The following is a 27,834-nucleotide window of genomic DNA, read 5'->3' as shown; positions in this document are numbered from 1 at the left end:
CTGGTGAGTCTCTGATCCACCACTATGCAGACGACACCATTCTGTATACTTCTGGCCCTTCTTTGGACACTGTGTTAACAACCCTCCAGACAAGCTTCAATGCCATACAACTCTCCTTCCGTGGCCTCCAACTGCTCTTAAATACAAGTAAAACTAAATTCATGCTCTTCAACCGATTTCTGCCTGCACCTGCTCGCCCGTCCAACTACAAATGCCTAGGTGTCTGGTTAGACTGTAAACTCTCCTTCCAGACTCACATCAAACATCTCCAATCCAAAGTTAATTCTAGAATTGGCTTCCTATTTCGCAACAAAGCATCCTTCACTCATGCTGCCAAACATACCCTCGTAAAACTGACCATCCTACCGATCCTCGACTTCGGCGATGTCATTAACAAAATAGCCTCCAACACCCTACTCAATAAATTGGATGCAGTCTATCACAGTGCCATCCGTTTTGTCACCAAAGCCCCATATACTACCCACCACTGTGACCTGTATGCTCTCGTTGGCTGACCCTAGCTTCATACTCGTCGCCAAACCCACTGGCTCCAGGTCATCTACAAGACCCTGCTAGGTAAAGTCCCCCCTTATCTCAGCTCGCTGGTCACCATAGCAGCACCCACCTGTAGCACGCGCTCCAGCAGGTATATCTCACTGGTCACCCCCAAAGCCAAGTCCTCCTTCGGCCGCCTCTCCTTCCAGTTCTCTGCTGCCAATGACTGGAACGAACTACAAAAATCTCTGAAACTGGAAACACTTATCTCCCTCACTAGCTTTAAGCACCAGCTGTCAGAGCAGCTCACAGATTACTGCACCTGTACATAGCCCATCTATAATTTAGCCCAAACAAGGTCGTAATTGTAAATGAGAACTTGTTCTCAACTTTCCTACCTGGTTAAATAAAGGTGAAATAAAATAAAAATAAAATGTATATACACACACCAGTGTTTCTGTTAGCCGGTAATAGACGGCTTTTGTCCGATAAAACAAATGAAAAGCCAATAAATAAAATTGCCGCCGGTCAATTGTCCGGGAGAAAAGAAAAATCACATTGCAAAATAATTTTTGCCTATTCATTGATTGAAATAGGTGTCGATTTAGCGTGAGAGATGCTGCTACAGCTCATCAAACAGCCGTTTGTTGTTGCTGGAGTGAAACATGTGCTTTAATAAGCTCAATCATTGCACAACAATTCTAAAGGCAATCACGTGTAGAGCTAGGCCTACTATTTTCTTTTTCTCAACTGGTAAATTGAAGGCATCTAGACAGGCGTCAGCACATCACACACCACTTTACATTGAGCTGGAGACAGTATGCATTTTGAAAACATATACTAAATTGTTTGAAATCTGAACGTTTTACTACATATTTTGAGGCATGTCTTACCTAGCCTAAATCTAACCAAACCTGCAGACAATTATTTTATAAAGACTTCCATATGCCATTGAAACAAGTAGCCTTTTATAAAGACTTCCATATGCCATTGGAACAAGTAGCCTTTTATAAAGACTTCCATATGCCAATGAAACATGTAGCCTTTTTCTCTAATATTCTATTGGTTTTCAAATCAACTTTCTTTCATTGTCCAGAAGCCAAAATGAACATTCCTAGTCATATTAGCAACCCATGCTGGTTGTTGCATATTTAGATTTCCCTCTTTCTACATTTCAAATGGATATTTTCATCTCTGTCATATGAAACCCCTCACAATGGTGTTTTCCGCTGAATGCATTACGGAACGAACATTCGCGAATAGCCTACTGCCTTGTGCGCATTGCTGAGCTGATAATGGGAAGAAATAATAGTTTATCGTCATTTTAAGCTGAACTTCTGATTGGTTGCATGAGCCTCATTGTTTTTGAAAGTTTTTGGGAGGTAGCCTAGGCCTACTGGTTGTATGAATTTGGGAACTATTTCTTTCTCGCACAGAACGACAAGCTGACCAATAGAATAGGTCAACTTTTCTACCATGGGGGATAGTAGATTGGTATAGGCTAGTGATTTTGCTGTTCGTTACTCGTCTTGTTGGCTGAGGATAAGTAAATGCGTACAGTTATTCTAACATAGGCCTAGGCTACTGGGTTTCAAGTTTAGGGAAGTACATTTTCACCATAAAAATGCACCTTTATGATAAAGCATTCCATGCATCCTGGCATTTGCAGGCTTATGTAAGATATCCTACTATTCCTAATGGGATGATTAGATTGGATAGTCATAATTTAAGCTACTAATATAACTCAATCACTGTTCGCAAAAAATACTGTTGAATGCAGTGCGTAGTGGCGTAGAGTAGGCAGGCTGTATCACAGGAAAATGTTGGCCTTTGATAAACACATTTCATGTAATTCTACTCCGTTTTATATGACTGGAGACATAATGTTTTTTAATACGACAAAAATGACAAGGTAGCCTACGAAAAGGGGAAACACAAATACAATATGACGTCCGTCTAACCTGCAGGAGGAGATGATTGTCCAAAAACAAACAAATGTGGCACTGACCCAATGATAAAGACAGTGAATATGCACACTAACCATCACCGGGGGTATGGCCAATGTTATTTTCATGGTTAAAAGTCAGATTGGAGACTTTTCATTGTCTTCTATTTACAGCAATGACCATTTCGCTTTCCAAACAGTTTTTCCGTGGTTGTATTTTAGATATTGCCATATACGTGACTCTGCTTTTCACTGACAGTCACAACTCAACAATCATCTATTTGGTATTTGCAGCGCGCTCTGCCCAAATTGTGGGCCCTTCCGACTGTAGGCTGTGTGATTTACGCTAATTATCCTTTGTGACCAAATCATGCTTTCTGGTGTAGTAGCCTACAGTATTTTTAATTATTTTATTTATTTATGTATGGTCAGGAGTAAGCTATTTAGGCTATATCATTTTGGCAATTGAATTTACTTTAGGGAAAGCTTCCCCTATATGGACGCGCTGCATATGTATTCTAACATCTTCATATTTCTCAGCAGAACTCAGTAAGAATGACACGTCGTTGCATCGGAGTTGCATGTTCTGTTAAGATGAATTACCATAAACTAAATGTGATTTACCATCAAAATGTACCATTTCTGGCATTCTAAGCACAGTGGGTGGATCCCCTAATCAGGTTGCGCAACCAATGCAAAGGGATCTGGTACATTTCTTAAATGTCCGGTAAATTCAAATGAAAGGCGCCACATTTCCGAACAGAAACCCAGATATACACACATACACACAATCACGATCAGACACAGCGTTTTGCACCTGATCAAGGTGTCTGATTGAAGTACTCCACTGATCCTGGCTCTATGTCTGTCTCCAGGCACTCCCTCTCCCTGTGAACCAAATGAGTTCAAATGTAAGAACGGCCGCTGTGCTCTCAAGCTGTGGCGCTGCGATGGAGACAACGACTGCGAGGACAACTCAGACGAGACAGACTGCCGTAAGTCAATACTCCAGTTGGTTGATCTGAAGCCAAACAAGTTCATTTCAGAAAGATTCACATATTTTTCAAACTCCTTTTGAACTCTGTGGAAACTTAAATGTTAAAATGATTAATGACAAAGTGATTTTCCATCTCTTCTGGTTCTCCAGCCACCAGAGGTCCAGGTGACACGTGTGCCCCAGAGCAGTTTGTGTGCCTCAGTGACCGCACCTGCATCCCATCCAGCTATCAGTGTGATGAAGAGGCAGACTGCCCAGACCGCTCTGATGAGTATGGCTGCAGTAAGTCCCAGACCTTATCTGTCTGTGTCTCTCTGTTCACTCTCTCTCTCTCTCTCTCTCTCTCTCTCTCTCTCTCTCTCTCTCTCTTTATCTCTCTCTAGCTATATCTCTCTCTTTATCTCTCTTTCTCTCTTTCTTTCTCTCTTAATCTCTCTCTCTCTCTCTCTCTCTGTCTTTCTCTCTCTCTCTGTCTCTCTCTCTCTCACTCTTTATCTCTCTCTCTATCTATATCTCTCTCTTTCTCTCTCTCACTCTCTCTCTGTCTCTGTCTCTCTCTCTCTCTCTCTCTCTATCTCTCTCTCTTTCTCTCTTTCTTTCTCTCTTAATCTCTCTCTATCTCTCTCTCTCTCTCTCTCTCTCTCTCTCTCTCTCTCTCTCTCTCTCTCTCTCTCTGTCTTTCTCTCTCTCTGTCTCTCTCTGTCTCTCTCTCTCTATCTCTCTCGTTATCTCTCTCTCTTTCTCTCTTTATCTCTCTCTCACACATCATGTACAGTATGTCTCTCTTTCTCTCTCTCACCCATACACTATTCTCACTCTTTCTTTCTCTACCTCCTCTCTCTCTTGTTCTCTCTCTCTCAAAACCCCATCTGACCCCCAACTCCCCCTCTTTCAGTGTAAGCCTCTGTGTGTCTCTCTTGAAAAGTCATCCTTTGTACCATAACCACTGCAGTGACTCAGGTTCCATTCACCCTGTGGTGACATAGACACAGAGCTTTTGGGATGTGCATCCATGGCAAAGAGTTTATTTTTCTGACTTTCCATCATTTTTGTTTCTCACTATAGAGACTGAGTACCCAAATAAACCACTGCCCTTTTATATTGAGGTTGGGTAGTTGGGATTTGTTTTTGAATCATGCGTCCCACAGTGCCTGCATACTTGGCTTTATAGATGCTCATCTTTGTTTTCTCGTAACTTTGCCTTTAAGCTCCTCCCACGGTGACCAGTCCCCCAGAGGAGTCCATTCAGGCAGTGCGGGGGGAGACGGTGACCTTTAACTGTGTGGCAGTGGGTGTTCCTACCCCCATCATCACCTGGAGGCTCAACTGGGGCCATATCCCCATCAGTGGCAGGTGAGTTGGTACAGTCCTCCTCCTTCTCTTGTTCAGCCCATAACAGCTCTTATCATAAACTTAGTGAGGCATTTAAGCCAATGGCCCCAGCCTGAATAAATGGAACGTTAAGTTGCTTTTGAAAATGTCTCTGTGTGTGTGTTGGCAAACATTTGATAAGTTGATATGCATCAAATAAACATTTAATGTGAGTTCTGAACCCATTTGTTGCATGATACACGTGACTTCTCTTCAAACTCTGTCTGTCTGGTGCCATTATGGAAGAGAGTGTTGAACTTTGCAGTGATAGCTCTGGAAAAAATGCTGGGTTTAATTTAGGGAATTGTGTAAAATTAGTCTTCCGTATAATTGATTGGAAACAGACCGTGAAGATTTTGAAATGAGTGAGGATTTGTCCGCTATCCAATCTTGTCAGCATTTCATTCATTGCATATATGACTCTCAGTCATATTTCCAATCTACAGGCCAGTCACCTGTCATTAATTATTGCTTTGTGGCTTTGCGTTAATGATCTCTAAGTGGAAAATGATTTTCGAAATGTGCAATAACAGATAACTCAGTTTACTGTGCATTCATTGAATGGCTGTTTGTGTTATACAGTAAAGTTATATATAATCCGTCAAAATAAAATCCCTATTGGAGAGTTAAAGCTGCAATATGTAACTTTTTGATGTCGACCCGACCAAATTCACATAGAAATGTGTGTTATAGATCTGTCATTGAAAGCAAGTCTGAGACGCGGTAGATCTGTTCTATTTGCGCTATTTTTATGCTTCCCGTTTTGAAGTTTTGTTTTACTTTTAGTTTTGTACACCAGCTTCAAACAGCTGAAAATACAATATTTTTGGTTAAGGAAAATATATTTCACAGCGGTTTAGATGGTACAATGATTCTCTACACTATACTTGCTTGTTTTGTTACATAAACTGAAATTAGCAACCAGGAAATGGTAGAGCGATTTCTGCATAGTGCATGTTTAACTATTTCAATCACTATTAAAACATACCATACTGAAAGCCTAAAGTTGTGGAGAGTATGGCTGTTCATATAGCAATGTGTCAGTTCAGAAAATACATTTAGAGTCAGACTATTCCTTGTCCTCTGAAAGCCCTTTAGACACTCGTGTTAACTGTGAAAAGTGAATCATCACTATTTGGCTGCAGAAGAGTCGACCACAGGCTTCTGTATTTTATTTGATTGAAGCATTAATGTAATGTATGCAATGTATACACATGTAGGATTTTAATTTGAGCCACTTTGCTACAGCAGGAAAATTATCCTGCAGCAACAGGAAATGTGAATTATTATGTGGATTGTAATTCATGGACATTTTTGTAAGGGTTGATACATTTTTCATAAGGGGAAATCAAGTCTGAAATTTCAAAGTGGACATTACAAACTTCAGAAGCCTTCTTAAACCTCAAATACACTATAAGTTTTAAATGTCCTGCATTGCAGGAAAGTTCTTCTGCAACAGGGTGATCAAATTAAGATCCTACATCTGTATGTATCTGCCTTCCCAGGATCTCAATGACCAGTGAGAATGGGGGTGGCACCCTGACCATCCGTGACGTAAAGGAGGCGGACCAGGGGGCGTACACCTGTGAGGCCATCAACGCCAAGGGCCTTGTGTTTGGGATCCCTGACGGGGTGCTCAGCCTCACACAGAAACCAGGTACGGACTGGATAGGCTGATTCCCCATATAAGGCCAAAACAAGCCGAACTGGACTGAGCTGGCCTGGTTATGCATGGTTCCACCATATCTGCTGAAACCATGCTAGAAAGGACAATTGGAAAATAAAATATCAGAGCCAGCATGGTCAGATTCGGGTTGGCCCTATAATGGGAATCAGGTACACTGTTTGTATACTACTCTCCTCTGGGATCAGCTAGATCATTTTAAAGGCTATTTCGTTACATTATTTTGTATAAGAAAATAACATCCGTGTGAGTATATGAATTGCCTAAAATGGTCGATGTCTGTCTGCACCTTTTTGTCTGTTCTATGTCTGTCTCTTCTATGTTGCCTATTTGCACCGTGCTGTCCTTTCGTCCAGTTTTGTCATCCTCTCTGTCATCGTCACCAGGAAACTGTCCAGACGGTCACTTCAGTGTGGAGGGACGTTGTATCTCCTGCTTCTGCTTTGGCATCACCAAGAACTGTGGAAGCACCGGCCGCTACCACAGCCAGATCAACCTGCGCTTCACTGACGAGGACGACTTCAAAGGTACCTGGACCACACTAAATACAAATACCTGTATGAAATAAATACACATGACAAAGTTGATGGAATTTTTACATTCCTAAATATTTTGTGAAAAAGTCAAGATATTTGTAAAAATGTTTACCTTTATTTAACTAGGCAAGTCAGTTAAGAACAAATTCTTATTTTCAATGACAGCCTAGGAACAGTGGGTTAACTGCCTTGCTCAGCGGCAGAACGACAGATTTTCACCTTGTCAGCTCAGGGATACGATCTTTCAACCTTTCGGTTACAAGTCCAACGCTCTAACCACTAGACTAACTGCCGTGCCAACAATTGATTGAACTGAACTTAAAAAAAACGATTTAAGCTTTTTTTTTTATGCATACGTAATATGAATGTCATTACTGGTATGATAAAACTCTCTCTTACTTCATATGTCTCTCTCCTTACCTCCCTCCATAACACCCGTGCCTTCTTCCCTAACTCTAGGAGTGAACGTGACGTACCCCTCTAGACCAGGCACCCCTCCTCTCTCCTCCACTCAGCTCCTCATAAACCCTGAGGATGAGGAGTTCCAGCTGGTCGACCTATCACGACGCTTCCTCATCCTGGACTCCTATTGGACGCTTCCCCGCCAGTTTCTGGGCAACAAGGTGCAGCATCTCTCCTGCTCTCCAATGGCTCAATGTGACACCATGTTGAAATTAGCTTATACTAGCAAGATAACTACTATTTGAAGTTATATGAATTCTAAATGAAATTGACTTGCACATCTGAGGGTTGCGTCAGAAAGGGCGCCAGAAATGTTGAAGTCATATTCAAAGGAAAGAACCTACTCCACACTGCTTTTGACCATAATCTGTTTCAGCCTCACTGCCTTAGTCAGAGCTTCGTTAGAGTTACAGTATATAACAATGTTGTTAATACGGAGACTGTATGGATATTTAGATTGACTCCTATGGAGGCTTACTGAAGTACAAGGTGCGTTACACGCTGGCCCGCGGGGAGACTGAGCCTGAGGAGAAACCAGATGTGATTCTGACCGGGAACGGTCAGAGACTGGTCTACCGCAGGGGCAACCCCACCCCCTCCAGGGTGGTCAACAAGAAGGAGATCAAATTCACTGAGGTGGGTCTCAGTCCATCTTTCAACCACAAACAACATATCTACCTCACTTTGTTTCCTTCCTAGCCCTCTTCTTCATTTTTAGTAAAACAATGTACCCGTCTCTACAGTCTTTGAAAAAACCGTGCTATCAAGAACCTTAAAGGGTTCTTCAGCTGTCCCCATAGGAGTACCCTTGAAAAACCTATTTAAAGGGGATTCTACATGGAACCCAAAAAGGTTCTACCTGGAATCAAAAAGGGTTCTACCTGGAACCAAAGAGAGTTATCCTGTGGGAAGAACCCTTTTGGAACCCTTTTGTAGGTCTTACATAGCCTATATGGGTCAGTTGCTGAGATGTACTAGTCTGGGCATTTTGTATATGATCAGTTGTAAAGATGAAACCATCTAGGCCTTTAATGTAAAGTATATGATCAGTTGTAAAGATGAAGCCATCTAGGCCTTTAATGTAAAGTATATGATCAGTTGTGAAGATGAAGCCATCTAGGCCTTTAATGTAAAGTATATGATCAGTTGTGAAGATGAAGCCATCTAGGCCTTTAATGTAAAGTATATGATCAGTTGTGAAGATGAAGCCATCTAGGCCTTTAATGTAAAGTATATGATCAGTTGTGAAGATGAAGCCATCTAGGCCTTTAATGTAAAGTATATGATCAGTTGTGAAGATGAAGCCATCTAGGCCTTTAATGTAAAGTATATGATCAGTTGTGAAGATGAAGCCATCTAGGCCTTTAATGTAAAGTATATGATCAGTTGTGAAGATGAAGCCATCTAGGCCTTTAATGTAAAGTATATGATCAGTTGTGAAGATGAAGCCATCTAGGCCTTTAATGTAGAGTATATGATCAGTGGCTAAAAAGTATTTGTCTAGGACTAACATGCATAGGTTGAGTGTCTGACCTTACATGGTTGGTATGTGTTGTTGTAGGAGAACTGGCAGCACTCGTCGGGTCGCCAGGTGTCCCGTGAGGACCTGATGATGACCCTGGCCAGCCTGGAGGCCATCAGCATCCGCACCGTCTACGACAACCACATGGTGAGCGTGGCCCTCAGCGACATCGTCATGGACACCACCACCGTGGAGTACAACATCCAGGGCAACGCCAAGGAAGTGGAGGAGTGCAGGTAAGATCCCATAGATTGACTTCAGCTGAGGTTGGGATTTGGATTGGACATAGTTTGTTATCGCCCCATAGAGTTGCAGGCACTAAGAAAATTACTTAAACCGTGGTACCGGTTTTTGTGACATACATTTTTTTGTGCCTGCAGCTGTAAATATATTGTAAATAAAGTTGCATTGCATTGTATTGTGTTTGAAATGTAGGAGAGTTTCAGTTTTAATGGCTTCTATGGTGTGTGTCTGTCTCACCCAGGTGTCCCCCTGGCTACTCAGGACTGTCCTGTGAACAGTGCTCCACTGGCTTTGAGCGTGTGTCTGGAGGGAACTTCCTGGGATCCTGTGCTGGATGTAACTGCAATGGCCACGGCAGTGCCTGTGACCCCATCAGTGGACACTGTCTGGTGAGATCTCTTTACAACATAATGTTATTATTATAAAGTTATATTCGCCTCGATGTACTTTAGCTGTAAACAAATCTGTTGTAAGTGTTGAGAATGTGTACAAAAATGATTTAAAAATGTGTGGTAAAAAATGCAAGTAGGATCATTTTTACTCAATATTTTACTAAACTGAGTTTTGTGAGATTTGTGTAAATGAGGTCCTCACGACTTACATGACGGGTTGGGTTTGGATTACAATCATGACCACTTTCCACTAACACGGGATGGTAACGCATAGGGAGAATTGTCATGCACGGATAAACAGCTGTGCTGATGCGCTCTATCCAATCATAGCAGCGAACCTCCAGACAGTGACACAGACCTGCCCACCTCTTGTTGATGTGATTGATAGTGATCTCTCCAGTCTGCCACTGTTTTAAGTGAAATTGAAATGTATTTATTTACCATAGTTTGACAGCTTGCTGATGATGACAGGGTCTCAGAAATCAGTGCGACTAAAAAAGTGCAAAAAACGTCAAAATGAATTACAGATTATTTTATTTATCTTAAATTAATTATATTTTGAGGAAGTGGTAGTGGCTATGTTGTTGCTACGGTGAATCAAGAGGGACAAACAAAAGTAACTGCCAGGGAACAATAAAGCGAACATAACACACCCTTATCGAACAACACCCCTAAGACAAATCTCGTTTTTCTTTATGAGCAGCAGAAAAACATGCAGGATTGATAAGTTCAGCCGCTCTGTAAATAATGTATGGACAAGTGTACTGAACTACGTTCCTCTCCCTTCCTCAGAGCTGCCAGCACAACACTGAAGGTCCTCAGTGTGACAAGTGCAGACCAGGCTACTTCGGTGACCCCAGACGAGGTCGCCCCGATGACTGCAAGCCCTGTCCCTGCCCATACACTGAGACGTCCCGCCGGTGAGGGGTCACCACACACACACACACACACACACACACACACACACACACACACACATGCACACACACACACACACATACACCCTGAGTGACATACATGAATGGAAAGAGCAGGTTGACGTCCCTGTTGGGCGGATTCACTGGACTTTCCAGAAGAACACTGGGCTTATTCATTCATTGCTGGTGTTGTCACCTTGTGACCTATGTTGCTACCCATTAACCAGCAGCTAATGTACATGATAATGTAGCTAACAGTCTACTCCTGTGATTTGTTTGTGTCTCCCAGGTTCTCCGACACCTGCTTCCTGGACCATGACTCCCAGGCCACGTGCGACGCCTGCAAACCAGGCTACACCGGCCGCCGCTGTGAAAAGTAAGGAAGTGACATCACAAATGACATCACACCCCTTTACATCTGCACTGTCTTTAAGTCAATGCCAGCTTTACTGTATATGGATTCGTTAGTTATAAAGGATAGTTATAGAAGATTAAGATGTTTGTGGGTATTTTTTCTTCATAGGTGTGCACCTGGGTACCAGGGTAACCCACTACAGCCTAATGGCAAATGTTTTCCAAACAGTGAGTGTTCTGTTTTACATCAGTATCGGGATGGACATTGTTTTTAGGCTTGAAAGTGCCAGGAAAATGCTTTATTTGTATTGTTTTACCCAGAGCCATGTGTACAGTATATGACTGGTTTTTAGCTCTAGTGCATGCCCTGCTTTATATCCTACTTTACCTTTAAGAGCCTCTGTCTTGACCCAGTGTTATTATTAACATCAGTCATACCTGCTGAGGGGGGTGTCATCATCAGCCTGGTATGTGGAGGGGTTGGAGTTGGTGGAGCACTCCCAGGTACTGATTCATCTCCACTCCCTCCCTACCTCTCTCTCCCCCTTTCTCTCCTTCCCTCCCCCTCTCTCTCCCCTCCCTTTCTCCACTCCCTCCCTCTCTCTCCCCTCCCTTTCTCCACTCCCTCCCTCTCTCTCCCCTCCCTTTCTCCACTCCCTCCCTACCTCTCTCTCCCCCTTTCCCTCCCCCTCTCTCTCCCCTCCCTCTCTCCCTCTCTCTCCCCTCCCTTTCTCCACTCCCTCCCTCCCCCTCCCCCTCTCTCTCCCTCCCTTTCTCCACTCCCTCCCTCCTTCAGCAAACTCAAAGTGTGATAGCAGAGGAACAGTGAACTCCAACAGCAGACCATGCGCCTGCAAGGTAACACACTACGCTGTGTTGGCTTACTGTACTTCATTCTTACCACCAAAGTTATGAGTAGGGCTTTAGATTCGATTTAGGAGATACACTCTCAATCATCAACAGTTTAACTCCATTGTCTAGTCCAGTGGTCTCCAACCTTTTCTAGCATGAGAGCCACTTTTAAAAAATGAAACGTGTCATGAGCTACACATTTCTTTCTAGCTTTTAAATAGCCACATTCTTCTCTTCTCCTCTCCCCTGCAACTCTTCCCTGCAACTCTTCCCCGGGTCCTTAGTGTACAAGAGAAAGTAGTGCACAGTGGTGGAAAAAGTACCAAATTTTCATACTTGAGTAAAAGTAAAGATACCTTTAATAGAAAATGACTCAAGTAAAAGTGAAAGTCACCCAGTAAAGTCCTACTTGAGTAAAATCTAGATTTTTACTTTTTTACATACGCTCTTATCCAGAGCGACTTACAGTAGTGAATGCATACATTTCATACAATTTAATTTATTTACTTTTTTTTTTTTTTTTTTACTGGCCCCCCGTGGGAATCGAACCCACAACCCTGGTGTTGCACACACCATGCGCTACCAACTGAGCCACAGGGAAGGCTAAAAGTGTTTGGTTTTAAATATACTTAAGTATCAAAGTAAATGTAATTGCCTAAATCTACTTAAGTATCAGAAGTAAAAGTAGAAATCAAGCAAACCATGCGGAACCATTTTCTTGTTTTTCATTTATTTAAGGATAGCCAGGGGCATGCTCCAACAGATCAGAGGCAGTAGGGATGACCAGGGATGTTCTCTTGATAAGTCTGTGAATTAGACCATTTTCCTGTCCTGCTAAGCATTCAAAATGTAGCGAGTACTTTTGGGTGTCAGGTAAAATGTATGAAGTAAAAGGTACACACTTTTCTTTAGGAATGTAGTGAAGTAAAATTATAAGTTGTCAAAAATATAAATAGTAAAGTAAAGTAAAGATACCCAAAAAACAACTTAAGTAGTAGATCTACTTTAAAGTATTTTTACTTAAGTACTTTACACCACTGGCAGTGGTCAATATACCTGGTCAAATAATGGTTAATAAACTCAAAGGGGCCCCAAAAAGATCTGTGATTCGTTTCCAAAATTCTGTTTTATATTTTCCCATGTTATGTTTTCTCAGTTTAATTTTTCATGGTTCTCGATTTTTGTCGTTTTTCAAAATTACAATTGTTCGTAGAGAAAACAACGAAATTGGATGTTCTGAGTCCATGTCAATGCTTAAATCACATCAGAAGGTCTGGAAGAAAACTAACAAATAGATTTTTGAGTGTAATTCCCCTTTTATTGCGCATCTAACGAGTGAGGAATGTGCCTGCCTAGCGATGCTTCCATACTGCTTCTGTTCATTTCATGGCAAAGTTTGCAAATAATAGATACAAATGATATATTTACTCATGATATACTTCTGCCAGGTAAGCCTACTTTGCAGTTAACATTTAATTGACAAGGTTTTGGGGAAAGTATTTCTGTCAACCCACGAGACGGTAATCACATCAACTGGCTACACACAGGGATAGACAAATGTGCACATCACACAGACAGACTGGGCTATATTGCTGGAAATTAATTGTTAGATATTGTGTGAGGTTTGGCTTTTTAAGCCAATTGTAGCCAAGCAGGAGCGGCAGGTAGCCTAGTGGTTAGAGTGCTGGGCTCGTAACCGAAAGGTTGCTAGATCAAATCCCAGAGCTGACAAGGTAAAAATCTATCGTTCTTCCCCTGAACAAGGCAGGTAACCCACTAGGCTGTCATTGTAAATGAGAATTTGTTCTTAAATGACTTGCCTAGTTAAATAAAAAAAATAATGTTGGGTTGATTAGATAGTAGCTGGGAACTTGCAGTGTCTGATACCTGTATTATTTGTTTATGACAGTTTGCGGGGGAACATGTGAATTGCATGTACTTTAAGAATTACTTGGACTTTACTGCAATTATAATACGATCATCCTTTATGATGAGCCAGCCAGTCAGTCAGTCAGTCAGTCAGTGAGTCAGATGCATGACAGATGTGTGTCTGGTATATGTGTGTGTTGTAGTCCAATGTGGTGGGGTCGCTGTGTGACGAGTGTAAGAGCGGCGCCTTCCACCTGACAGAGGAGAACCCAGAAGGCTGTCTGCAGTGCTTCTGTATGGGCGTCACCAAGCAGTGTGCCAGCTCCACCTGGAGCCGAGACCAGGTCAGTGGCCTGGCCGTACTAATACTACTCACACCAGCCAACACACTACCTCGATAGGGCACTTAAAACATCACAAAATGCAAGGAATGGTCGAGCACATCCTAAACCACAGCAGTGCATTGTGTCTGGCTTAAGTGCACTTGAGCCCTTTTTGCTTGGATTCTTGAGGACCGAGAAGACACAAAGATGTTGTATCTAAAGTGTGTGTGTTTGTATCCCCCAGGTCCGTGGCGGTGTGAACGGGCAGCTGTTCTCCCTCTCCAACAGTGCTAACTCCAGGACTATCACAGACGGTATCACCCAGAAAGGCTCCTCAGAGGTGGCATACCGCTCCTTCTCTGACATCCCCAACGACATCTACTACTGGGTCCTACCAGACAGCTTCAGAGGAGACAAGGTGAGAGGGGGGAGACAGAGGGAGAGAGAGGGGACTAGGGGAGAGGGGGGAGACAGAGGGAGAGGAAGGAGAGAGGGGACTAGGGGAGAGGGGGAGACAGCGGTTAGAGGGGGAAGAGAGGGGACTAGGGGAGAGGAGGGAGACAGCGGTTAGAGGGGGAAGAGAGGGGACTAGGGGAGAGGAGGGAGACAGCGGTTAGAGGGGGAAGAGAGGGGACTAGGGGAGAGGAGGGAGTCATCGGTTAGAGGGGGGAAGAGAGGGGACTAGGGGAGAGGGGGGAGACAGCGGTGAGAGGGGGAAGAGAGGGGACTAGGGGAGAGGAGGGAGACAGAGGTGAGAGGGGAGAGAGGGGACTAGGGGAGAGGAGGGAGACATCGGTTAGAGGGGGAAGAGAGGGGACTAGGGGAGAGGAGGGAGACAGCGGTTAGAGGGGGAAGAGAGGGGACTAGGGGAGAGGAGGGAGTCAGCGGTTAGAGGGGGAAGAGAGGGGACTAGGGGAGAGGAGGGAGACAGCGGTTAGAGGGGGGAAGAGAGGGGACTAGGGGAGAGGGGGGAGACAGAGGTGAGAGGGGGAAGAGAGGGGACTAGGGGAGAGGAGGGAGTCAGCGGTTAGAGGGGGAAGAGAGGGGACTAGGGGAGAGGAGGGAGACAGAGGTAGAGGGGGAAGAGAGGGGACTAGGGGAGAGGAGGGAGACAGCGGTTAGAGGGGGGAAGAGAGGGGACTAGGGGAGAGGAGGGAGACAGCGGTTAGAGGGGGGAGAGAGGGGACTAGGGGGAGAGGAGGGAGACAGAGGGAGAGGAAGGAGAGAGGGGACTAGGGGAGAGGAGGGAGACAGCGGTTAGAGGGGGAAGAGAGGGGACTAGGGGAGAGGAGGGAGACAGCGGTTAGAGGGGGAAGAGAGGGGACTAGGGGAGAGGAGGGAGACAGCGGTTAGAGGGGGAAGAGAGGGGACTAGGGGAGAGGAGGGAGACAGCGGTTAGAGGGGGAAGAGAGGGGACTAGGGGAGAGGAGGGAGGGAGACAGCGGTTAGAAGGGTGATGGGGAGACAAGTGGAGAGGGGAGGGACAAGGGGAGAGGGTGGGGGAGATGAGTGGTGGTCTTTATGACACTTTGTTTCTCCACTAGACCATGGGGACAGGAGAAACTATCATCCACCTTATTTTGACTTAGTGGTGTGAAGTAAATGTGGTCAGGCTAGATTTCACCGTCCACATGCTCTCTCAACATGTGAAAACTATAAAGGCTTTACATAAGCTACCTAAACAAAGAGAAGCTCTCTACGTGATGATCCATGACCCAGCTAGCCTTATATGGTGAAATACCTTTCCACCATCGAGTGGAGTTAAGAGGTGGGTTGTTCTAGAACTAGAACGTCTGTCTCTGACATATGACATGTTGTTGCCAGGTGACAGCCTATGGCGGAGAGCTGCGCTACACTGTGCGCTATGAGCCCAGGCAACGCTCCCTGGTGATTGACGGACAGCCGGATGTGGTTCTCCAAGGCAACAGCATCTTCCTGGAACACTTCTCCCAGACGAAGCCCCTCCCCCGCGCACCTACCACCGTCACTGTCACCTTCAGAGAGGTGTGTGTCATTGTTTGTGTGCATGTGTGTATGCGTGTTTAAAAAAAACTGATAAAACAGTTTGTTTTCATTACGATGTAATAACAGGTTGTCTTTGTGGATGATTTTGTTTAGATTACGTAATTAGATTACCATTAACTCCATCGCTAATCCCAATCCTATTCTTGAATATAATCCGAGCTCTAATCCTGAGTTTGCCTTTGCAGAACTTTACATTTCTCTTTCTCTCCCTGTTTTTTCTCCTACCAGTCTGCATGGAGGCGTGCTGATGGACAGCCCTGTACTCGTGAGCACCTCCTCATGGCCTTGGCTGATACTACTGTATTCATGATCAGAGCCACCTACGCTGACAACATGGCTGAGACCAGGTAAGAGAGGACCAGACTACCTGTACTATTGAGATCTACCTCTATTCAACTCTAGTGTAGGTAGGAGAAGGAAGACATATTGAGTAGTACCTGAAATCAGCTGTAGTTTTCCACATAAGGATGATTCTAAAGAATCATTTAGGACACTTACTGGAAAGACCATGTGGCTGATGATGTTGTTGTTATTATCTCACCTGCGTTGTTGTCTGTTGTTCAGTCTTTCAGACATCCAAATGGACATTGCAGTGCCACGCTCCACAGGCAACGAACATGCCCTTGAGGTGGAGGAGTGTGCCTGTCCCCAGGGCTACAAAGGACCATCATGCCAGGTACTTTACACACACAAACACATCACATAAACGTTATCCTGATGACACAAGAACAACCAATACAGTAGCTGTTCCTCTGTTACCTCTCCTAGTCGTTAAGCTCCATCACTTTGTTTCGTAGCACAGTAGACATCTTGGAAAGAAGCACAGAGTTGAATGGTTAGAGCATGCTGTAATGGAACAACAAGACAATCTACTGTACTGTCTACATTTCTATCACTACATGGCCTGATAGATGTCTTTCCTTCCATGTCTGTTTCTATACAGGAGTGTGATGTGGGCTACACCCGTACAGGCTCTGGGCTCTACCTGGGTACCTGTGAGAGATGCGACTGTAACGGCCACGCCAGCGGCTGTGACCAGGAGACAGGCGCGTGCTTGGTAAGTTACACCACCCTCCTACTGTACTGTATGCCAGTAGTACAGTACTACAGCTGCATCTGGCTTTGATGTCTGCTATGGAATCCGCTAATGGTTTCTTGGCAAATCTCAACATGTGGATTCAGAACACACATTAGCTCATAATAGGATTTCACTGTTCCATGGACGTGTGTGTCTCCTTTTTCTAGCAATGCCTTCACAACACGGCCGGCCCAAGGTGCGAGCGCTGTTTGCCAGGTTTCTACGGCAACCCTGTGACGGATGGCCCCCGGGCCTGTCAGCCCTGCCCCTGCCCTGGCACTTCCCCTAGCAACCAGTGAGTTCACTCCTCATGGGCTCTACAGCTGCACAGAAATACACCTTTACATGGATCAATGGCTCTGGGACTCTAGCTCCAGGCTTATCCTCTTATGAAGATCCTTATTCTACTGATAAACATGTGTCCATTCACCTGCTAGTCAACCTCATAGAGATCCTATTTAATTATGTGGGGTCAACCTGCTCTTCGTAAAGACAGTTGATCTGACAGTGACTGGTCATACAGTTACACTATTGTCTCAAATGTAACCCCATTCATATTATACGGGCTGTAGGCTATACTGTCTCTGATAGAAGACTCTGTCTTCCTGCAGGTATTCTCAGTCTTGCTACAAGGACGTGGATGGTCAGCCCACTTGTGATAACTGTCCCCCTGGCTTCACTGGCCGGCGCTGCGAAAGGTACGATTCTCTCCATATCCAGCTCTTTCTCTCTCTATCCCTTCCATCCTTACTGTCAAGCTGCTAAGTGGTCAGTGGTCTGGGGATGCTGGGCTGGCCGGAGCACGGCAAAGCAGAGGTGATAGGTCTGGCGCTGGCAACCACTGGCTTCATTTACAAAATGGGAATAGTAGCATGTCTGTCCATTGCATCCCTCTTTCAACCAGTCATTCCAACCAGTCATGATTGATTGGTATGTATTAGTGAAGTGGTATGGGGGAAGCAAAGCTCAAATCGATGCCACCCATTCCAGTTAGTTAGGAAAGGTTTTTGTGTGTTGTGTGTAGCAGTGCTTTTTATGCTATTTGAGAGGTCAATATGTGTGGTGGATTATTGAGCTTGGCTAACGAACATTGTATTTATCAATGGGCATTTTTGTTTACAAAAAATGTGTCTGGTGTACCATGGGATTATATGTGATATACTAAGGTGTGATAGCATTTGTTGTCGCAAAAGCCAAGTCTTTTATTTTTTTAATTTTTTTGTTGCCAATCAAGTCTTTTGTTAGGAATGTTTGGACTTGTAGTTGTGTCCTGAGGAAACCTTATGTAACTTGGTTTTTGCTATCTCTCCTCTGCTTCAGCTTCCGTTCTCTCCTATGCTTCAGCTTCAGTTCCCTCCTTTGATTCAACTTTGCCAGAACCTTTTCCGTCTACTGTTTATGCTCCAGTTGTGCTTTCATGCTTTTTGTAAGGTTTAGAAGCTGTGGGATAATGTTGTCGGTGTTTATGCCCGGGCTATGTTTACATATTCTCTCTCTGAGGCATAAATCTAAAGGTGGCATTTCGAATGTCACATCTGTTTGACCAATCTTTGCTACTCGAGGTGCAAAGATGACGATGAGGTGACCGGTTAAATAAACATCGGTATGTTTTGATAAGTTGAGCCTCCCTGCCTGCCCTATTTCTGATTTGAATGTTTTGATCATTAAGAAAACAAGGCAGTTGTGTGGACCTGTACCTGCAAGAGGACAATGAGGGCTTCCTCCTGCCGGGGTGTGGTGAGGCAGTGTTCAACTTTAGCCTGGAGAAACATGTGGTGGCAGAGGGCAGTGGAGACGAGGAGGAGGGGGAGGAGTATTATGAGGAGGAGGAGAAGGAGGAGAAGGAAGACACAGACTACAGCCCAGAGACAGCTGAGGAGAAGGAGGATTACAAGGAGGTCATAGACTACAGCCCAGAGCTAGTCGAGGAGAAGGAGGATTACAAGGAGGTCATAGACTACAGCCCAGAGCCAGTCGAAGAGAAGGAGGATTACAAGGTCATATACAGCCCGGAGCCAGCCGAGGAGAAGGAGGATTACAAGGAGGTCATAGACTACAGCCCAGAGCCAGTCGAAGAGAAGGAGGATTACAAGGAGGTCATAGACTATAGCCCAGAGATAGTCGAAGAGAAGGAGGATTACAAGGAGGTCATAGACTACAGCCCAGAGCTAGTCGAAGAGAAGGAGGATTACAAGGAGGTCATAGACTATAGCCCAGAGCCAACCGAGGAGAAGGAGGATTACAAGGAGGTCATAGACTATAGCCCAGAGATAGTCGAAGAGAAGGAGGATTACAAGGTCATAGTACAGCCCAGAGCCAGTCGAAGAGAAGGAGGATTACAAGGTCATAGACTACAGCCCAGAGCCAACCGAGGAGAAGGAGGATTACAAGGAGGTCATAGACTATAGCCCAGAGCCAGTCGAAGAGAAGGAGGATTACAAGGTCATAGACTACAGCCCAGAGCTAATCGAAGAGAAGGAGGATTACAAGGAGGTCATATACAGCCCAGAGCCAGTCGAAGAGAAGGAGGATTACAAGGTCATAGACTACAGCCCAGAGCTAGTCGAAGAGAAGGAGGATTACAAGGTCATAGACTACAGCCCAGAGCCAGTCGAGGAGAAGGAGGATTACAAGGAGTTCATAGACTACAGCCCAGAGCCAGTCGAAGAGAAGGAGGATTACAAGGTCATAGACTATAGCCCAGAGCCAGTCGAAGAGAAGGAGGATTACAAGGTCATAGACTATAGCCCAGAGCTAATCGAAGAGAAGGAGGATTACAAGGTCATAGACTACAGCCCAGAGCCAGTCGAGGAGAAAGAGGAGGAGGTCATAGACTATAGCGGCAGCCCACAGCCAGATGACAAAGAAGAGGAAGACACCGATTATAGCCAAAGGCCATACATCCCCACACGGTGGCCATCAAACATCCCCACACGGACCCTACTGTCCACTACCAGCCACTGTACACAACCCACTCGCCCTACCATCCCCACTCGCCCTACCATCCCCACTCGCCCTACCACCCCTACTCGCCTTACCACTCGCCCACCTGCTCCCACTCGCCCAACCACTCGCCCACCTGCTTCCACTCGCCCAACCACTCGTCCAACCACCCCCAGTCGCCATACCACCCCTACTCGCCCTACCACCCCTACTCGCCCTACCACCCCTACTCGCCCTACCACCCCCACTCGCCCTACCACCCCTACTCGTCCAACCACAACCACCTCCGTGGACAACATGGTCCGAGTCTACCTGAATAGGACTGCACCCAGGGTCCCATCACTGAACACGCCCAGCCCTGAGGTTAGAGAACACAGCTTCCAGTTTCTAATGAGGCTCCACATGAACCGATTCAACCAGCACCTCAGCATGCGGGAGAGCAACACCCTGGACATCAAGGAGGGCATCCAGGCCATGAGGGGCCAGCAGAGCAAGCTCAGCATCCAGCTGGAGACACTCCTGGCCCTGCAGTCAGAGTCTGCCCTTGAGAAGAAAGAGAGGGTGGGCGAGCTGGAAAGTAGCTACACAGACATGGAAACTCGTCTGAGAAGGCTGGAGGGTCGTCTAGAGATCGTGATAGATGGGTTTACTGCCCTGGCTCAGGAGATGAACAAGGTGAAACGCTTCAGACACATCTCACGGTCTGCTAAAGAGGTGCCACCAATCTCTACAGTCTTAGTGCCAGGGGTTACCACAACTCGACCCACCGTCAGGACTTCTCAATTAACAACCGTGACAACACTGAGACCCACTGTCAGGACTTCTCAGTTAACAACCGTGACAACACTGAGACCCACTGTCAGGACTTCTCGATTAACAACCATGACAACACTGAGACCCACTGTCAGGACTTCTCAATTAACAACCGTGACAACACTGAGACCCACTGTCAGGACTTCTCAATTAACAACCGTGACAACACTGAGACCCACTGTCAGGACTTCTCAATTAACAACCGTGACAACACTGAGACCCACTGTCAGGACTCAATCAACAATCACCAGGTCACAAACTAGAGCCACAGTCCCCAAAATCGTACCAATGTCCCGTCTCCCTGCTAACAAAGCCACAACAACCCCTCAGAGGAATAGAAAGCACAAACCAACTGTCTCCACAAAGTCCACGTCCCAAACATTCACAAACAGACAAACTACAAAACCATTAATAACTAGAACCACAAAAAGTAATGTCATTTCAAAGTCCAGCACAAGACGAAGTACTACCTTAAGTAATCCCAGGACTAGCACTAGACCACATAGTACAACAAAGCCCAGCGCTAGGCCAAGTACTGCAACAAAGTCTGAAACAAAGACTACGATGGTCAAGAAGATTCCCGTGACAGATAATAAGCGCTCAACACAGACATGTCAATCAAAACCAAGGCAAGCTAAAGTAGACCTGGCTGCCACTAAGTATCAGCTGGCACCACCATCCCATAAACTTAAGCCTCCAACACTGGTGTCAAAAAATCCTACGTCATCCAAGTCACGTAATCAAGCTGCTAAAAAAGAAGAGGATGCTTCTCGTTCTAGAAGCAGTTATAAAAAAGACAGTGCTTTCAGATTAGTTGTACCTGATTCAAAGATTCAACCCAATGTTAAAATCACAGAAACAGTTGTCAGAGAAACATCCCACCCAAACAAAGGTTATGGGAAAACCACTGCTCCAGACACATTCCAGTTGGCCCCACCGTCCCACAAAGTCCAGGAAGTGTCAAAAGCCAAAACAAGTTACTCTAAGAAGGTTCTCACCACGTTGGCATCCACCAAAACCACCTCTTCTTTGAAGCGTTCAAAGTTAACCACAAAGAGTAAAGTCAAATCTACTAGTTCCAAGAGATCCCCACAGAGGAAGAAAACCGAGTACCAGTCTAATGTTCTGGACCTGCTCAAACTACTCCAAGGTAATGATGAAAAGTCTTCCCAAAAGAACAAGAAACAGAAGCAAGATGGTTCCTATGGTTCTTTTCACATTGTTCTAGGAAGGCTGGCCATTCCTGTCAAAATTATCCCTGATTATTAGAGACATTTACAGTGGCTTGCAAAAGTATTCACCCCCTTGGCATTTTTCCTATTTTGTTGGCTTACAATCTGGAATTAACGTTTATTTTGGGGGGCTTTGTATCATTTGATTTACACAACATGCCTACCACTATGAAGATGCAATATATTTTTTATTGTGAAACGAACAAGAAATAAAACAGTCAACTTGAGCGTGCATAACTATTCACCCCCCAAACTCAATACTTAGTAGAGCCACCTTTTGCAGCAATTACAGCTGCAAGTCTCTTGGGGTATGTCTCTATAAGCTTGGCACATCTAGTCACTGGAAGTTTTGCCCAATCTTCAAGGGAAAACTACTCCAGCTCCTTCAAGTTGGATGGGTTCCTCTGGTGTACAGCAATCTTTAAGTCATACATTTACATTTACATTTAAGTCATTTAGCAGACGCTCTTATCCAGAGCGACTTACAAATTGGTGGATTCACCTTATGATATCCAGTGGAACAACCACTTTACAATAGTGCATCTAAATAGTGCATCATACCACAGATTCTCAATTAGATTGAGGTCTGGACTTTGACTAGGCCATTTCAAGACATTTAAATGTTTCCCCTTAAACCACTTGAGTGGTTAAAGCTGTATGCTTAGGGTCATTGTCCTGCTGGAAGGTGAACCTCTATCCCAGTCTCAAATCTCTGGAAGACAGGTTTACCTCAAGAATATCCCTGTATTTAGCGCCATCCATTATTCCTTCAATTCTGACTAGTTTCTCAGTCCCTTCTGATGAAAAACATCCCCACAGCATTGCAGTTCCTTCAGGGTTATCCTTGGTCTCTTTGTTGCCTCTCTGATTAATGCCCTCTTTGCCTGGTCCGTGAGTTTTGGTGGGCGGCCCTCTCTTGGCAGGTTTGTTGTGGTGCCATATTCTTTCAATGTTTTCACAGTGGATTTAATGGTGCTCCATGGGATGTTCAAAGTTTCAGATATTTTTTTATAACCCAGCTCTGATCTGTTTATATATATATATATATATATATATATATATATATATATATATATATATATATATACTGAGATCATGCGACAGATCATGTGACACTTAGATTGCACACAGGTAGACTTTATTTAACTAATTATGTGACTTCTGAAGGTAATTGGTTGCACCAGATCTTATTTGGGGGCTTCATAGCAAAAAATACATATGCACGCACCACTTTTCCATTTTTTATTTTTTAGCATTTTTTTAAACAAGTAATTTTTTTCATTTCGCTTCACCAATTTGGACTATTTTGTGTATGTCCGTTACATGAAATCCAAATAAAAATCCATTTAAATTGGAGGTTGTAATACAACAAAATAGGAAAAACGCCAAGGGGGTGAATACTTTTGCAAAGCACTGTATATAAAAAAAACTTGAACTAATTTCAACATTTGATATTTATGCTTTTATTATATATTTGTTATCTATGAAAAATGTATGTTTTTGAGTGAGTGGAAATGAACTTCTTCATGTAGAGGCAACATTGTTCCTGTGTTTAAAGCTGTATTTTGTGACTATTAGATCAGTTGCACAATAGCCTAATCCTGTCATGAAAAAATATACAGTTCAGTGTTTCCCCTTGCATTCTTTTGAACAGAGGTGGCAAGGGTAGCGGGGAGTGGGGGGTGCATTGCTACTAGCGTTAGCACAATGACATGCTAGCTGTTCCCATAGCATTCCATTCATTGCGCTAACGACTTTTCAAATATTTTTTGCAGCGATGGCATGAATATAGGTTAAACACTGCAGTTACCATATTCAAAGTTTTATATTATACAAAAGTTGTTGAAATATTGTTTGGTGCTATTTTTCTTTGAGCCCAGTGGGTCAGACTACCTCAAGACTTACAGTGCATTCGGAAAGTATTTAGACCCATTTACTTTTTCCACATTATGTTGCGTTACAGCCTTATTCTACAATGGACTCAATTCATTTTTTCTTCATCAGTCTACACACAATATCCCATGATGACAAAGCGAAAACAGGTTTTATGAAATGTTTGCAAATTTATTAAAATACATAAGTATTCAGAGCCTTTGCTATCAGACTTGAAATTGAGCTCAGGTGCATCCTGTTTGCATTGATCATCCTTGAGATGTTTCTACAACTTGATTAGAGTCCACATGTGGTAAATTCTATTGATTCGACATGATTTGGAAAGGCTCACACCTGTCTATATAAGGTCCCACAGTTGACAGTGCATGTCAGAGCAAAAAGCAAGCAATGAGGTTGAAGGAATTGTCCGTAGAGCTCCGAGACAAGATTGTGTTGAGGCACAGATCTGGGGAAGGGTACCAGCAGCATTGAAGGTCCCCAAGAACACAGTGGCCTCCATCATTCTTAAAGGGAAGAAGTTTGGAACCACTAAGACTCTTCCTAGAGCTGGCTGCCCGGCCAAACTGAGCAATCGGGGGAGAAGGACCTTGGTCAGGGAGGTGACCAAGAACCCAGAGTTCCGGAGTTCCTCTGTGGAGATTGGAGAACCTTCCAGAAAAACAACCATCTCTGCAATACTCCACCAATTAGACCTTTATGGTAAAGCAAAGTACAGAGAGATCCTTGATGAAAATCTGCTCCAGAGCGCTCAGGACCTCAGACTGGGGTGACCTTCCAACAGGACAGCGACCCTAAGCACGCAGCCAAGACAATGCAGGAGTGGCTTCGGAACAAGTCTCTGAATGTCCTTGAGTGGCCCAGCCAGAGCCCGGACTTGAACCCAATCTAACATTTCTGGAGAGACCTGAAAATACCTGTGCACTGACGCTCCCCATCCAACCTGACAGAGCTTGAGAGGATCTGCAGAGAAGAATGGGAGAATCTCCCCAAATACTGGTGTGCCAAGCTTGTAGCGTCATACGCAAGAAGACTCGAGGATGTAATTGCTGCCCAACGGTGCTTCAACAAAGTACTGAGTAAAGCATCTGAATACTTATGTAAATGTGATATTTCATTTTTTTATTTTTAATACATTTGCTAACATTTCTAAAAACCTGTTTTTGCTTTGTCATTATGGGGTATTGTGTGCAGATTGTTGAGGGATTTTTTTGTTTATTTTCCATCTAGAATAAAGCTGTAACGTAACAAAATGTGGAAAAAGTCAAGGGGTTTGAATACTTAACGAATGCTCTGTATACGTACAGTATTTAGAGAGTATTACATTTCAGAGCAGAATATCCCAATTGTAGAAATAACCTCCATTAAACAGACAAATTGCAAATATATATATGCAAGTATACGCATACTACACAAGTATTTGAAGTGAGTTTGCCCGAGGTATCGTCCGTTCCTATGTTTAGGTGTAAATCTATGTTTCAATTCCATCTTCTATTTTTATTGGATGTTTTAAGATATGATTGTGTATGCAAATGTGTCCATGTATATGAGATATGTATTTTATGACATTAATTATGCCCTTGGTGCCTTGTGATTGTACTTAAAATAAACACTTTTTTTCAAATTTGTGTCTTCAATGTACTAAAACTTTACTGTGCATATGTCACGGTTATCATCGGTGAAGGAGGACCAAAATGCAGCAGGACTGTGTTTGTTCATTTTGAACATTTATTAACTTCCCGAAATGAACGTACAAAAATAACAAAACAGGCGAACGAACGAACGATATACCGTACAGTCTGGCAAGGCACAAGGCTAAACACAGAACAATCTCCCACAATTAAACAAACAAACACACCCAACTAATATAGGACTTCCAATCGAAGGCAACACCACACAGCTGCCTTCAATTGGAAGTCCACCCCAATTAACCAAACATAGACATACAACTAACTAGATAAACATAGAAATACGTAAACAAAGATCATAACCCAAAAACCCGGAAATACTAAATCAAACACCCTTTTTCCAAAACACCACCCCGAACCACATAAAACAAATACCCTCTGCCATGTCCTGACCAAACTACAATACCAATTAACCCTTATACTGGCCAGGACGTGACAGCATAACACAAATAGCAACATTACATCAACAATATCCAGATTTGCCTTCATCATGCATTGGTCAGATAGTTTCCAAAAACATTTTTAGCTTCTTACTGTAAAGATAGACTGAACAGATTTTTCCAAAGCGAGTTTATAGCATTTATGTCCCGTTGAAGCTGTGCGTTGGTTGGCCTTCAACTGTGGGGTTTCCAGTGACGAGGTAAGAGCTGGGGAAGCTAGGGTAGCTGTCCTCCAGGGTGTCCTGTCAGCTGGACAGAGCTTTGGTGGAAGGCTTGCTTAGGCAATGGGCTGGCTTGGCAATGGGCATAATTCTTCTCAGCTTCTCAGTGTCATATCATGATGAGATGTGATGCCTCTTTCTGCAGTTCGACTTTAGTTTTGTACCTCTTACTTCTCCTGTTGATTTTCTCTGCTCTGCTCTCTGTATCAAGGTTTACTTTGGTGACACGTTCTTTTAAGATGGAAATGTAACTTTTAATGCAAACTTGTGCAAATGGGTTCCTCAGTTCATCAAAGTGGCGGCCCGCCCAATAGGGCGTTAGAGGCGGCGCCCCGCTTGTGATTGGTAAAACAAAAATATATACAGTACCAATCAAAGGTTTGGACACACCTACTCATTCAAGGGTTTTTCTTTATTTTTACTATTTTCTACATTGTAGAATAATAGTGAAGACATCAAAACTATGAAATAACACATGGAATCATGTAGTAACCAAAAAAGTGTTAAACAAATCAAAATATATTTTAGATTTTAGATTCTTCAAAGTAGCCACCCTTTGCCTTGATGACAGCTTTGCACACTCTTGGCATTCTTTCAACCAGCTTCACCTGGAATGCTTTTCTAATAGTCTTGAAAGAGTTCCCACATATGCTGAGCACTTATTGGCTGCTTTTCCTTCACTCTGCAGTCCAACGCATCCCAAACCATCTAATTTGGGTTGAGGTCGGATGATTGTGGAGGCCAGGTCATCTGATGCAGCATTCCATCACTCTCCTTCTTGGTCAAATAGCCCTTACACAGCCTGGAGGTGTGTTGGGTCATTGTCCTGTTGAAAAACAAAAGATAGTCCCACTAAGTGCAAACCAGATGGAATGGCATATCGCTGCAGAATGTTGTGGTAGCCATGCTGGTTAAGTGTGCCTTGAATTCTAAATAAATAACCAACAGTGTCTCCAGCAAAGCACCACCACACCATCACACCTCCTCCATGCTTCATGGTGGGAACCACACATGCGGAGATCATCCGTTCGTCTACTCTGTGTCTCACAAAGACACAGCGATTGGAACCAAAAATCTCAAATTTGGACTCATCAGACCAAAGGACAGAATTCTTCTGTGTTACTACATGATTCCATGTGTGTTATTTCATAGTTTTGATGTCTTCCCTATTATTCTACAATGTAGAAAATAGTAAAATAAAGAAAAACCCTTGAATGAGTAGGTGTGTCCAAACTTTTGACTGGTACTGTATATATTTTTATTTAAAGAGTATATACAGTATATTATATAATTCAAGGATTAAGTTTTAAATGCTCATAGAATTGTGTTAAATGTGTAAATTAAGCTGTTTCAAAAATATTGTTCAAAACAAGTTGTTCAGTGACTACTCTGCCTCTCAATGACTGCCAGCAGCAGTAGGCCATGCGAACATGGCACATAGGCCATGCGAACATTGCTTGGATTGCTTTCCCAGTTATTTGCAATGACGGAGAACTGCCCTCAACAAAATCGCAAGTTTTCACAGCATATATAATAACAGCA

At 43.8% G+C, this 27,834-nt stretch overlaps 1 protein-coding gene across 16 annotated transcripts in view; it reads left to right on the top strand.

Annotated features, from left to right (window-relative positions):
* The window catches only part of hspg2 (heparan sulfate proteoglycan 2), a 199,816-nt gene that overhangs the window by 102,530 nt on the left and 69,452 nt on the right, over nt 1-27,834 (top strand). For 14 of the 16 annotated variants that reach the window (XM_045696271.1, XM_045696262.1, XM_014146820.2 and 11 more), the window contains 21 exons: nt 3,316-3,435; nt 3,588-3,719; nt 4,646-4,790; nt 6,314-6,465; nt 6,849-7,019; nt 7,488-7,651; nt 7,947-8,126; nt 9,052-9,248; nt 9,497-9,644; nt 10,440-10,567; nt 10,854-10,940; nt 11,088-11,146; nt 11,715-11,776; nt 13,843-13,983; nt 14,207-14,380; nt 15,787-15,966; nt 16,216-16,334; nt 16,552-16,663; nt 16,931-17,044; nt 17,233-17,360; nt 17,677-17,763. In XM_045696271.1, the coding sequence (XP_045552227.1) occupies nt 3,316-3,435; nt 3,588-3,719; nt 4,646-4,790; nt 6,314-6,465; nt 6,849-7,019; nt 7,488-7,651; nt 7,947-8,126; nt 9,052-9,248; nt 9,497-9,644; nt 10,440-10,567; nt 10,854-10,940; nt 11,088-11,146; nt 11,715-11,776; nt 13,843-13,983; nt 14,207-14,380; nt 15,787-15,966; nt 16,216-16,334; nt 16,552-16,663; nt 16,931-17,044; nt 17,233-17,360; nt 17,677-17,763 (2,800 nt within the window). The remainder of the gene's footprint in view (nt 1-3,315; nt 3,436-3,587; nt 3,720-4,645; nt 4,791-6,313; nt 6,466-6,848; nt 7,020-7,487; nt 7,652-7,946; nt 8,127-9,051; nt 9,249-9,496; nt 9,645-10,439; nt 10,568-10,853; nt 10,941-11,087; nt 11,147-11,714; nt 11,777-13,842; nt 13,984-14,206; nt 14,381-15,786; nt 15,967-16,215; nt 16,335-16,551; nt 16,664-16,930; nt 17,045-17,232; nt 17,361-17,676; nt 17,764-27,834) is intronic. The other 2 variants (XM_045696263.1, XM_014146825.2) reach the window with 1 other exon arrangement.

This window comes from Salmo salar, chromosome ssa15 (genome assembly GCF_905237065.1).
Source record: "Salmo salar chromosome ssa15, Ssal_v3.1, whole genome shotgun sequence".
NCBI lineage: Eukaryota > Metazoa > Chordata > Actinopteri > Salmoniformes > Salmonidae > Salmo > Salmo salar.
The sequence above is the reverse complement of the archived record's forward strand: the minus strand, read 5'-3'. Positions and strand labels throughout refer to the sequence as shown.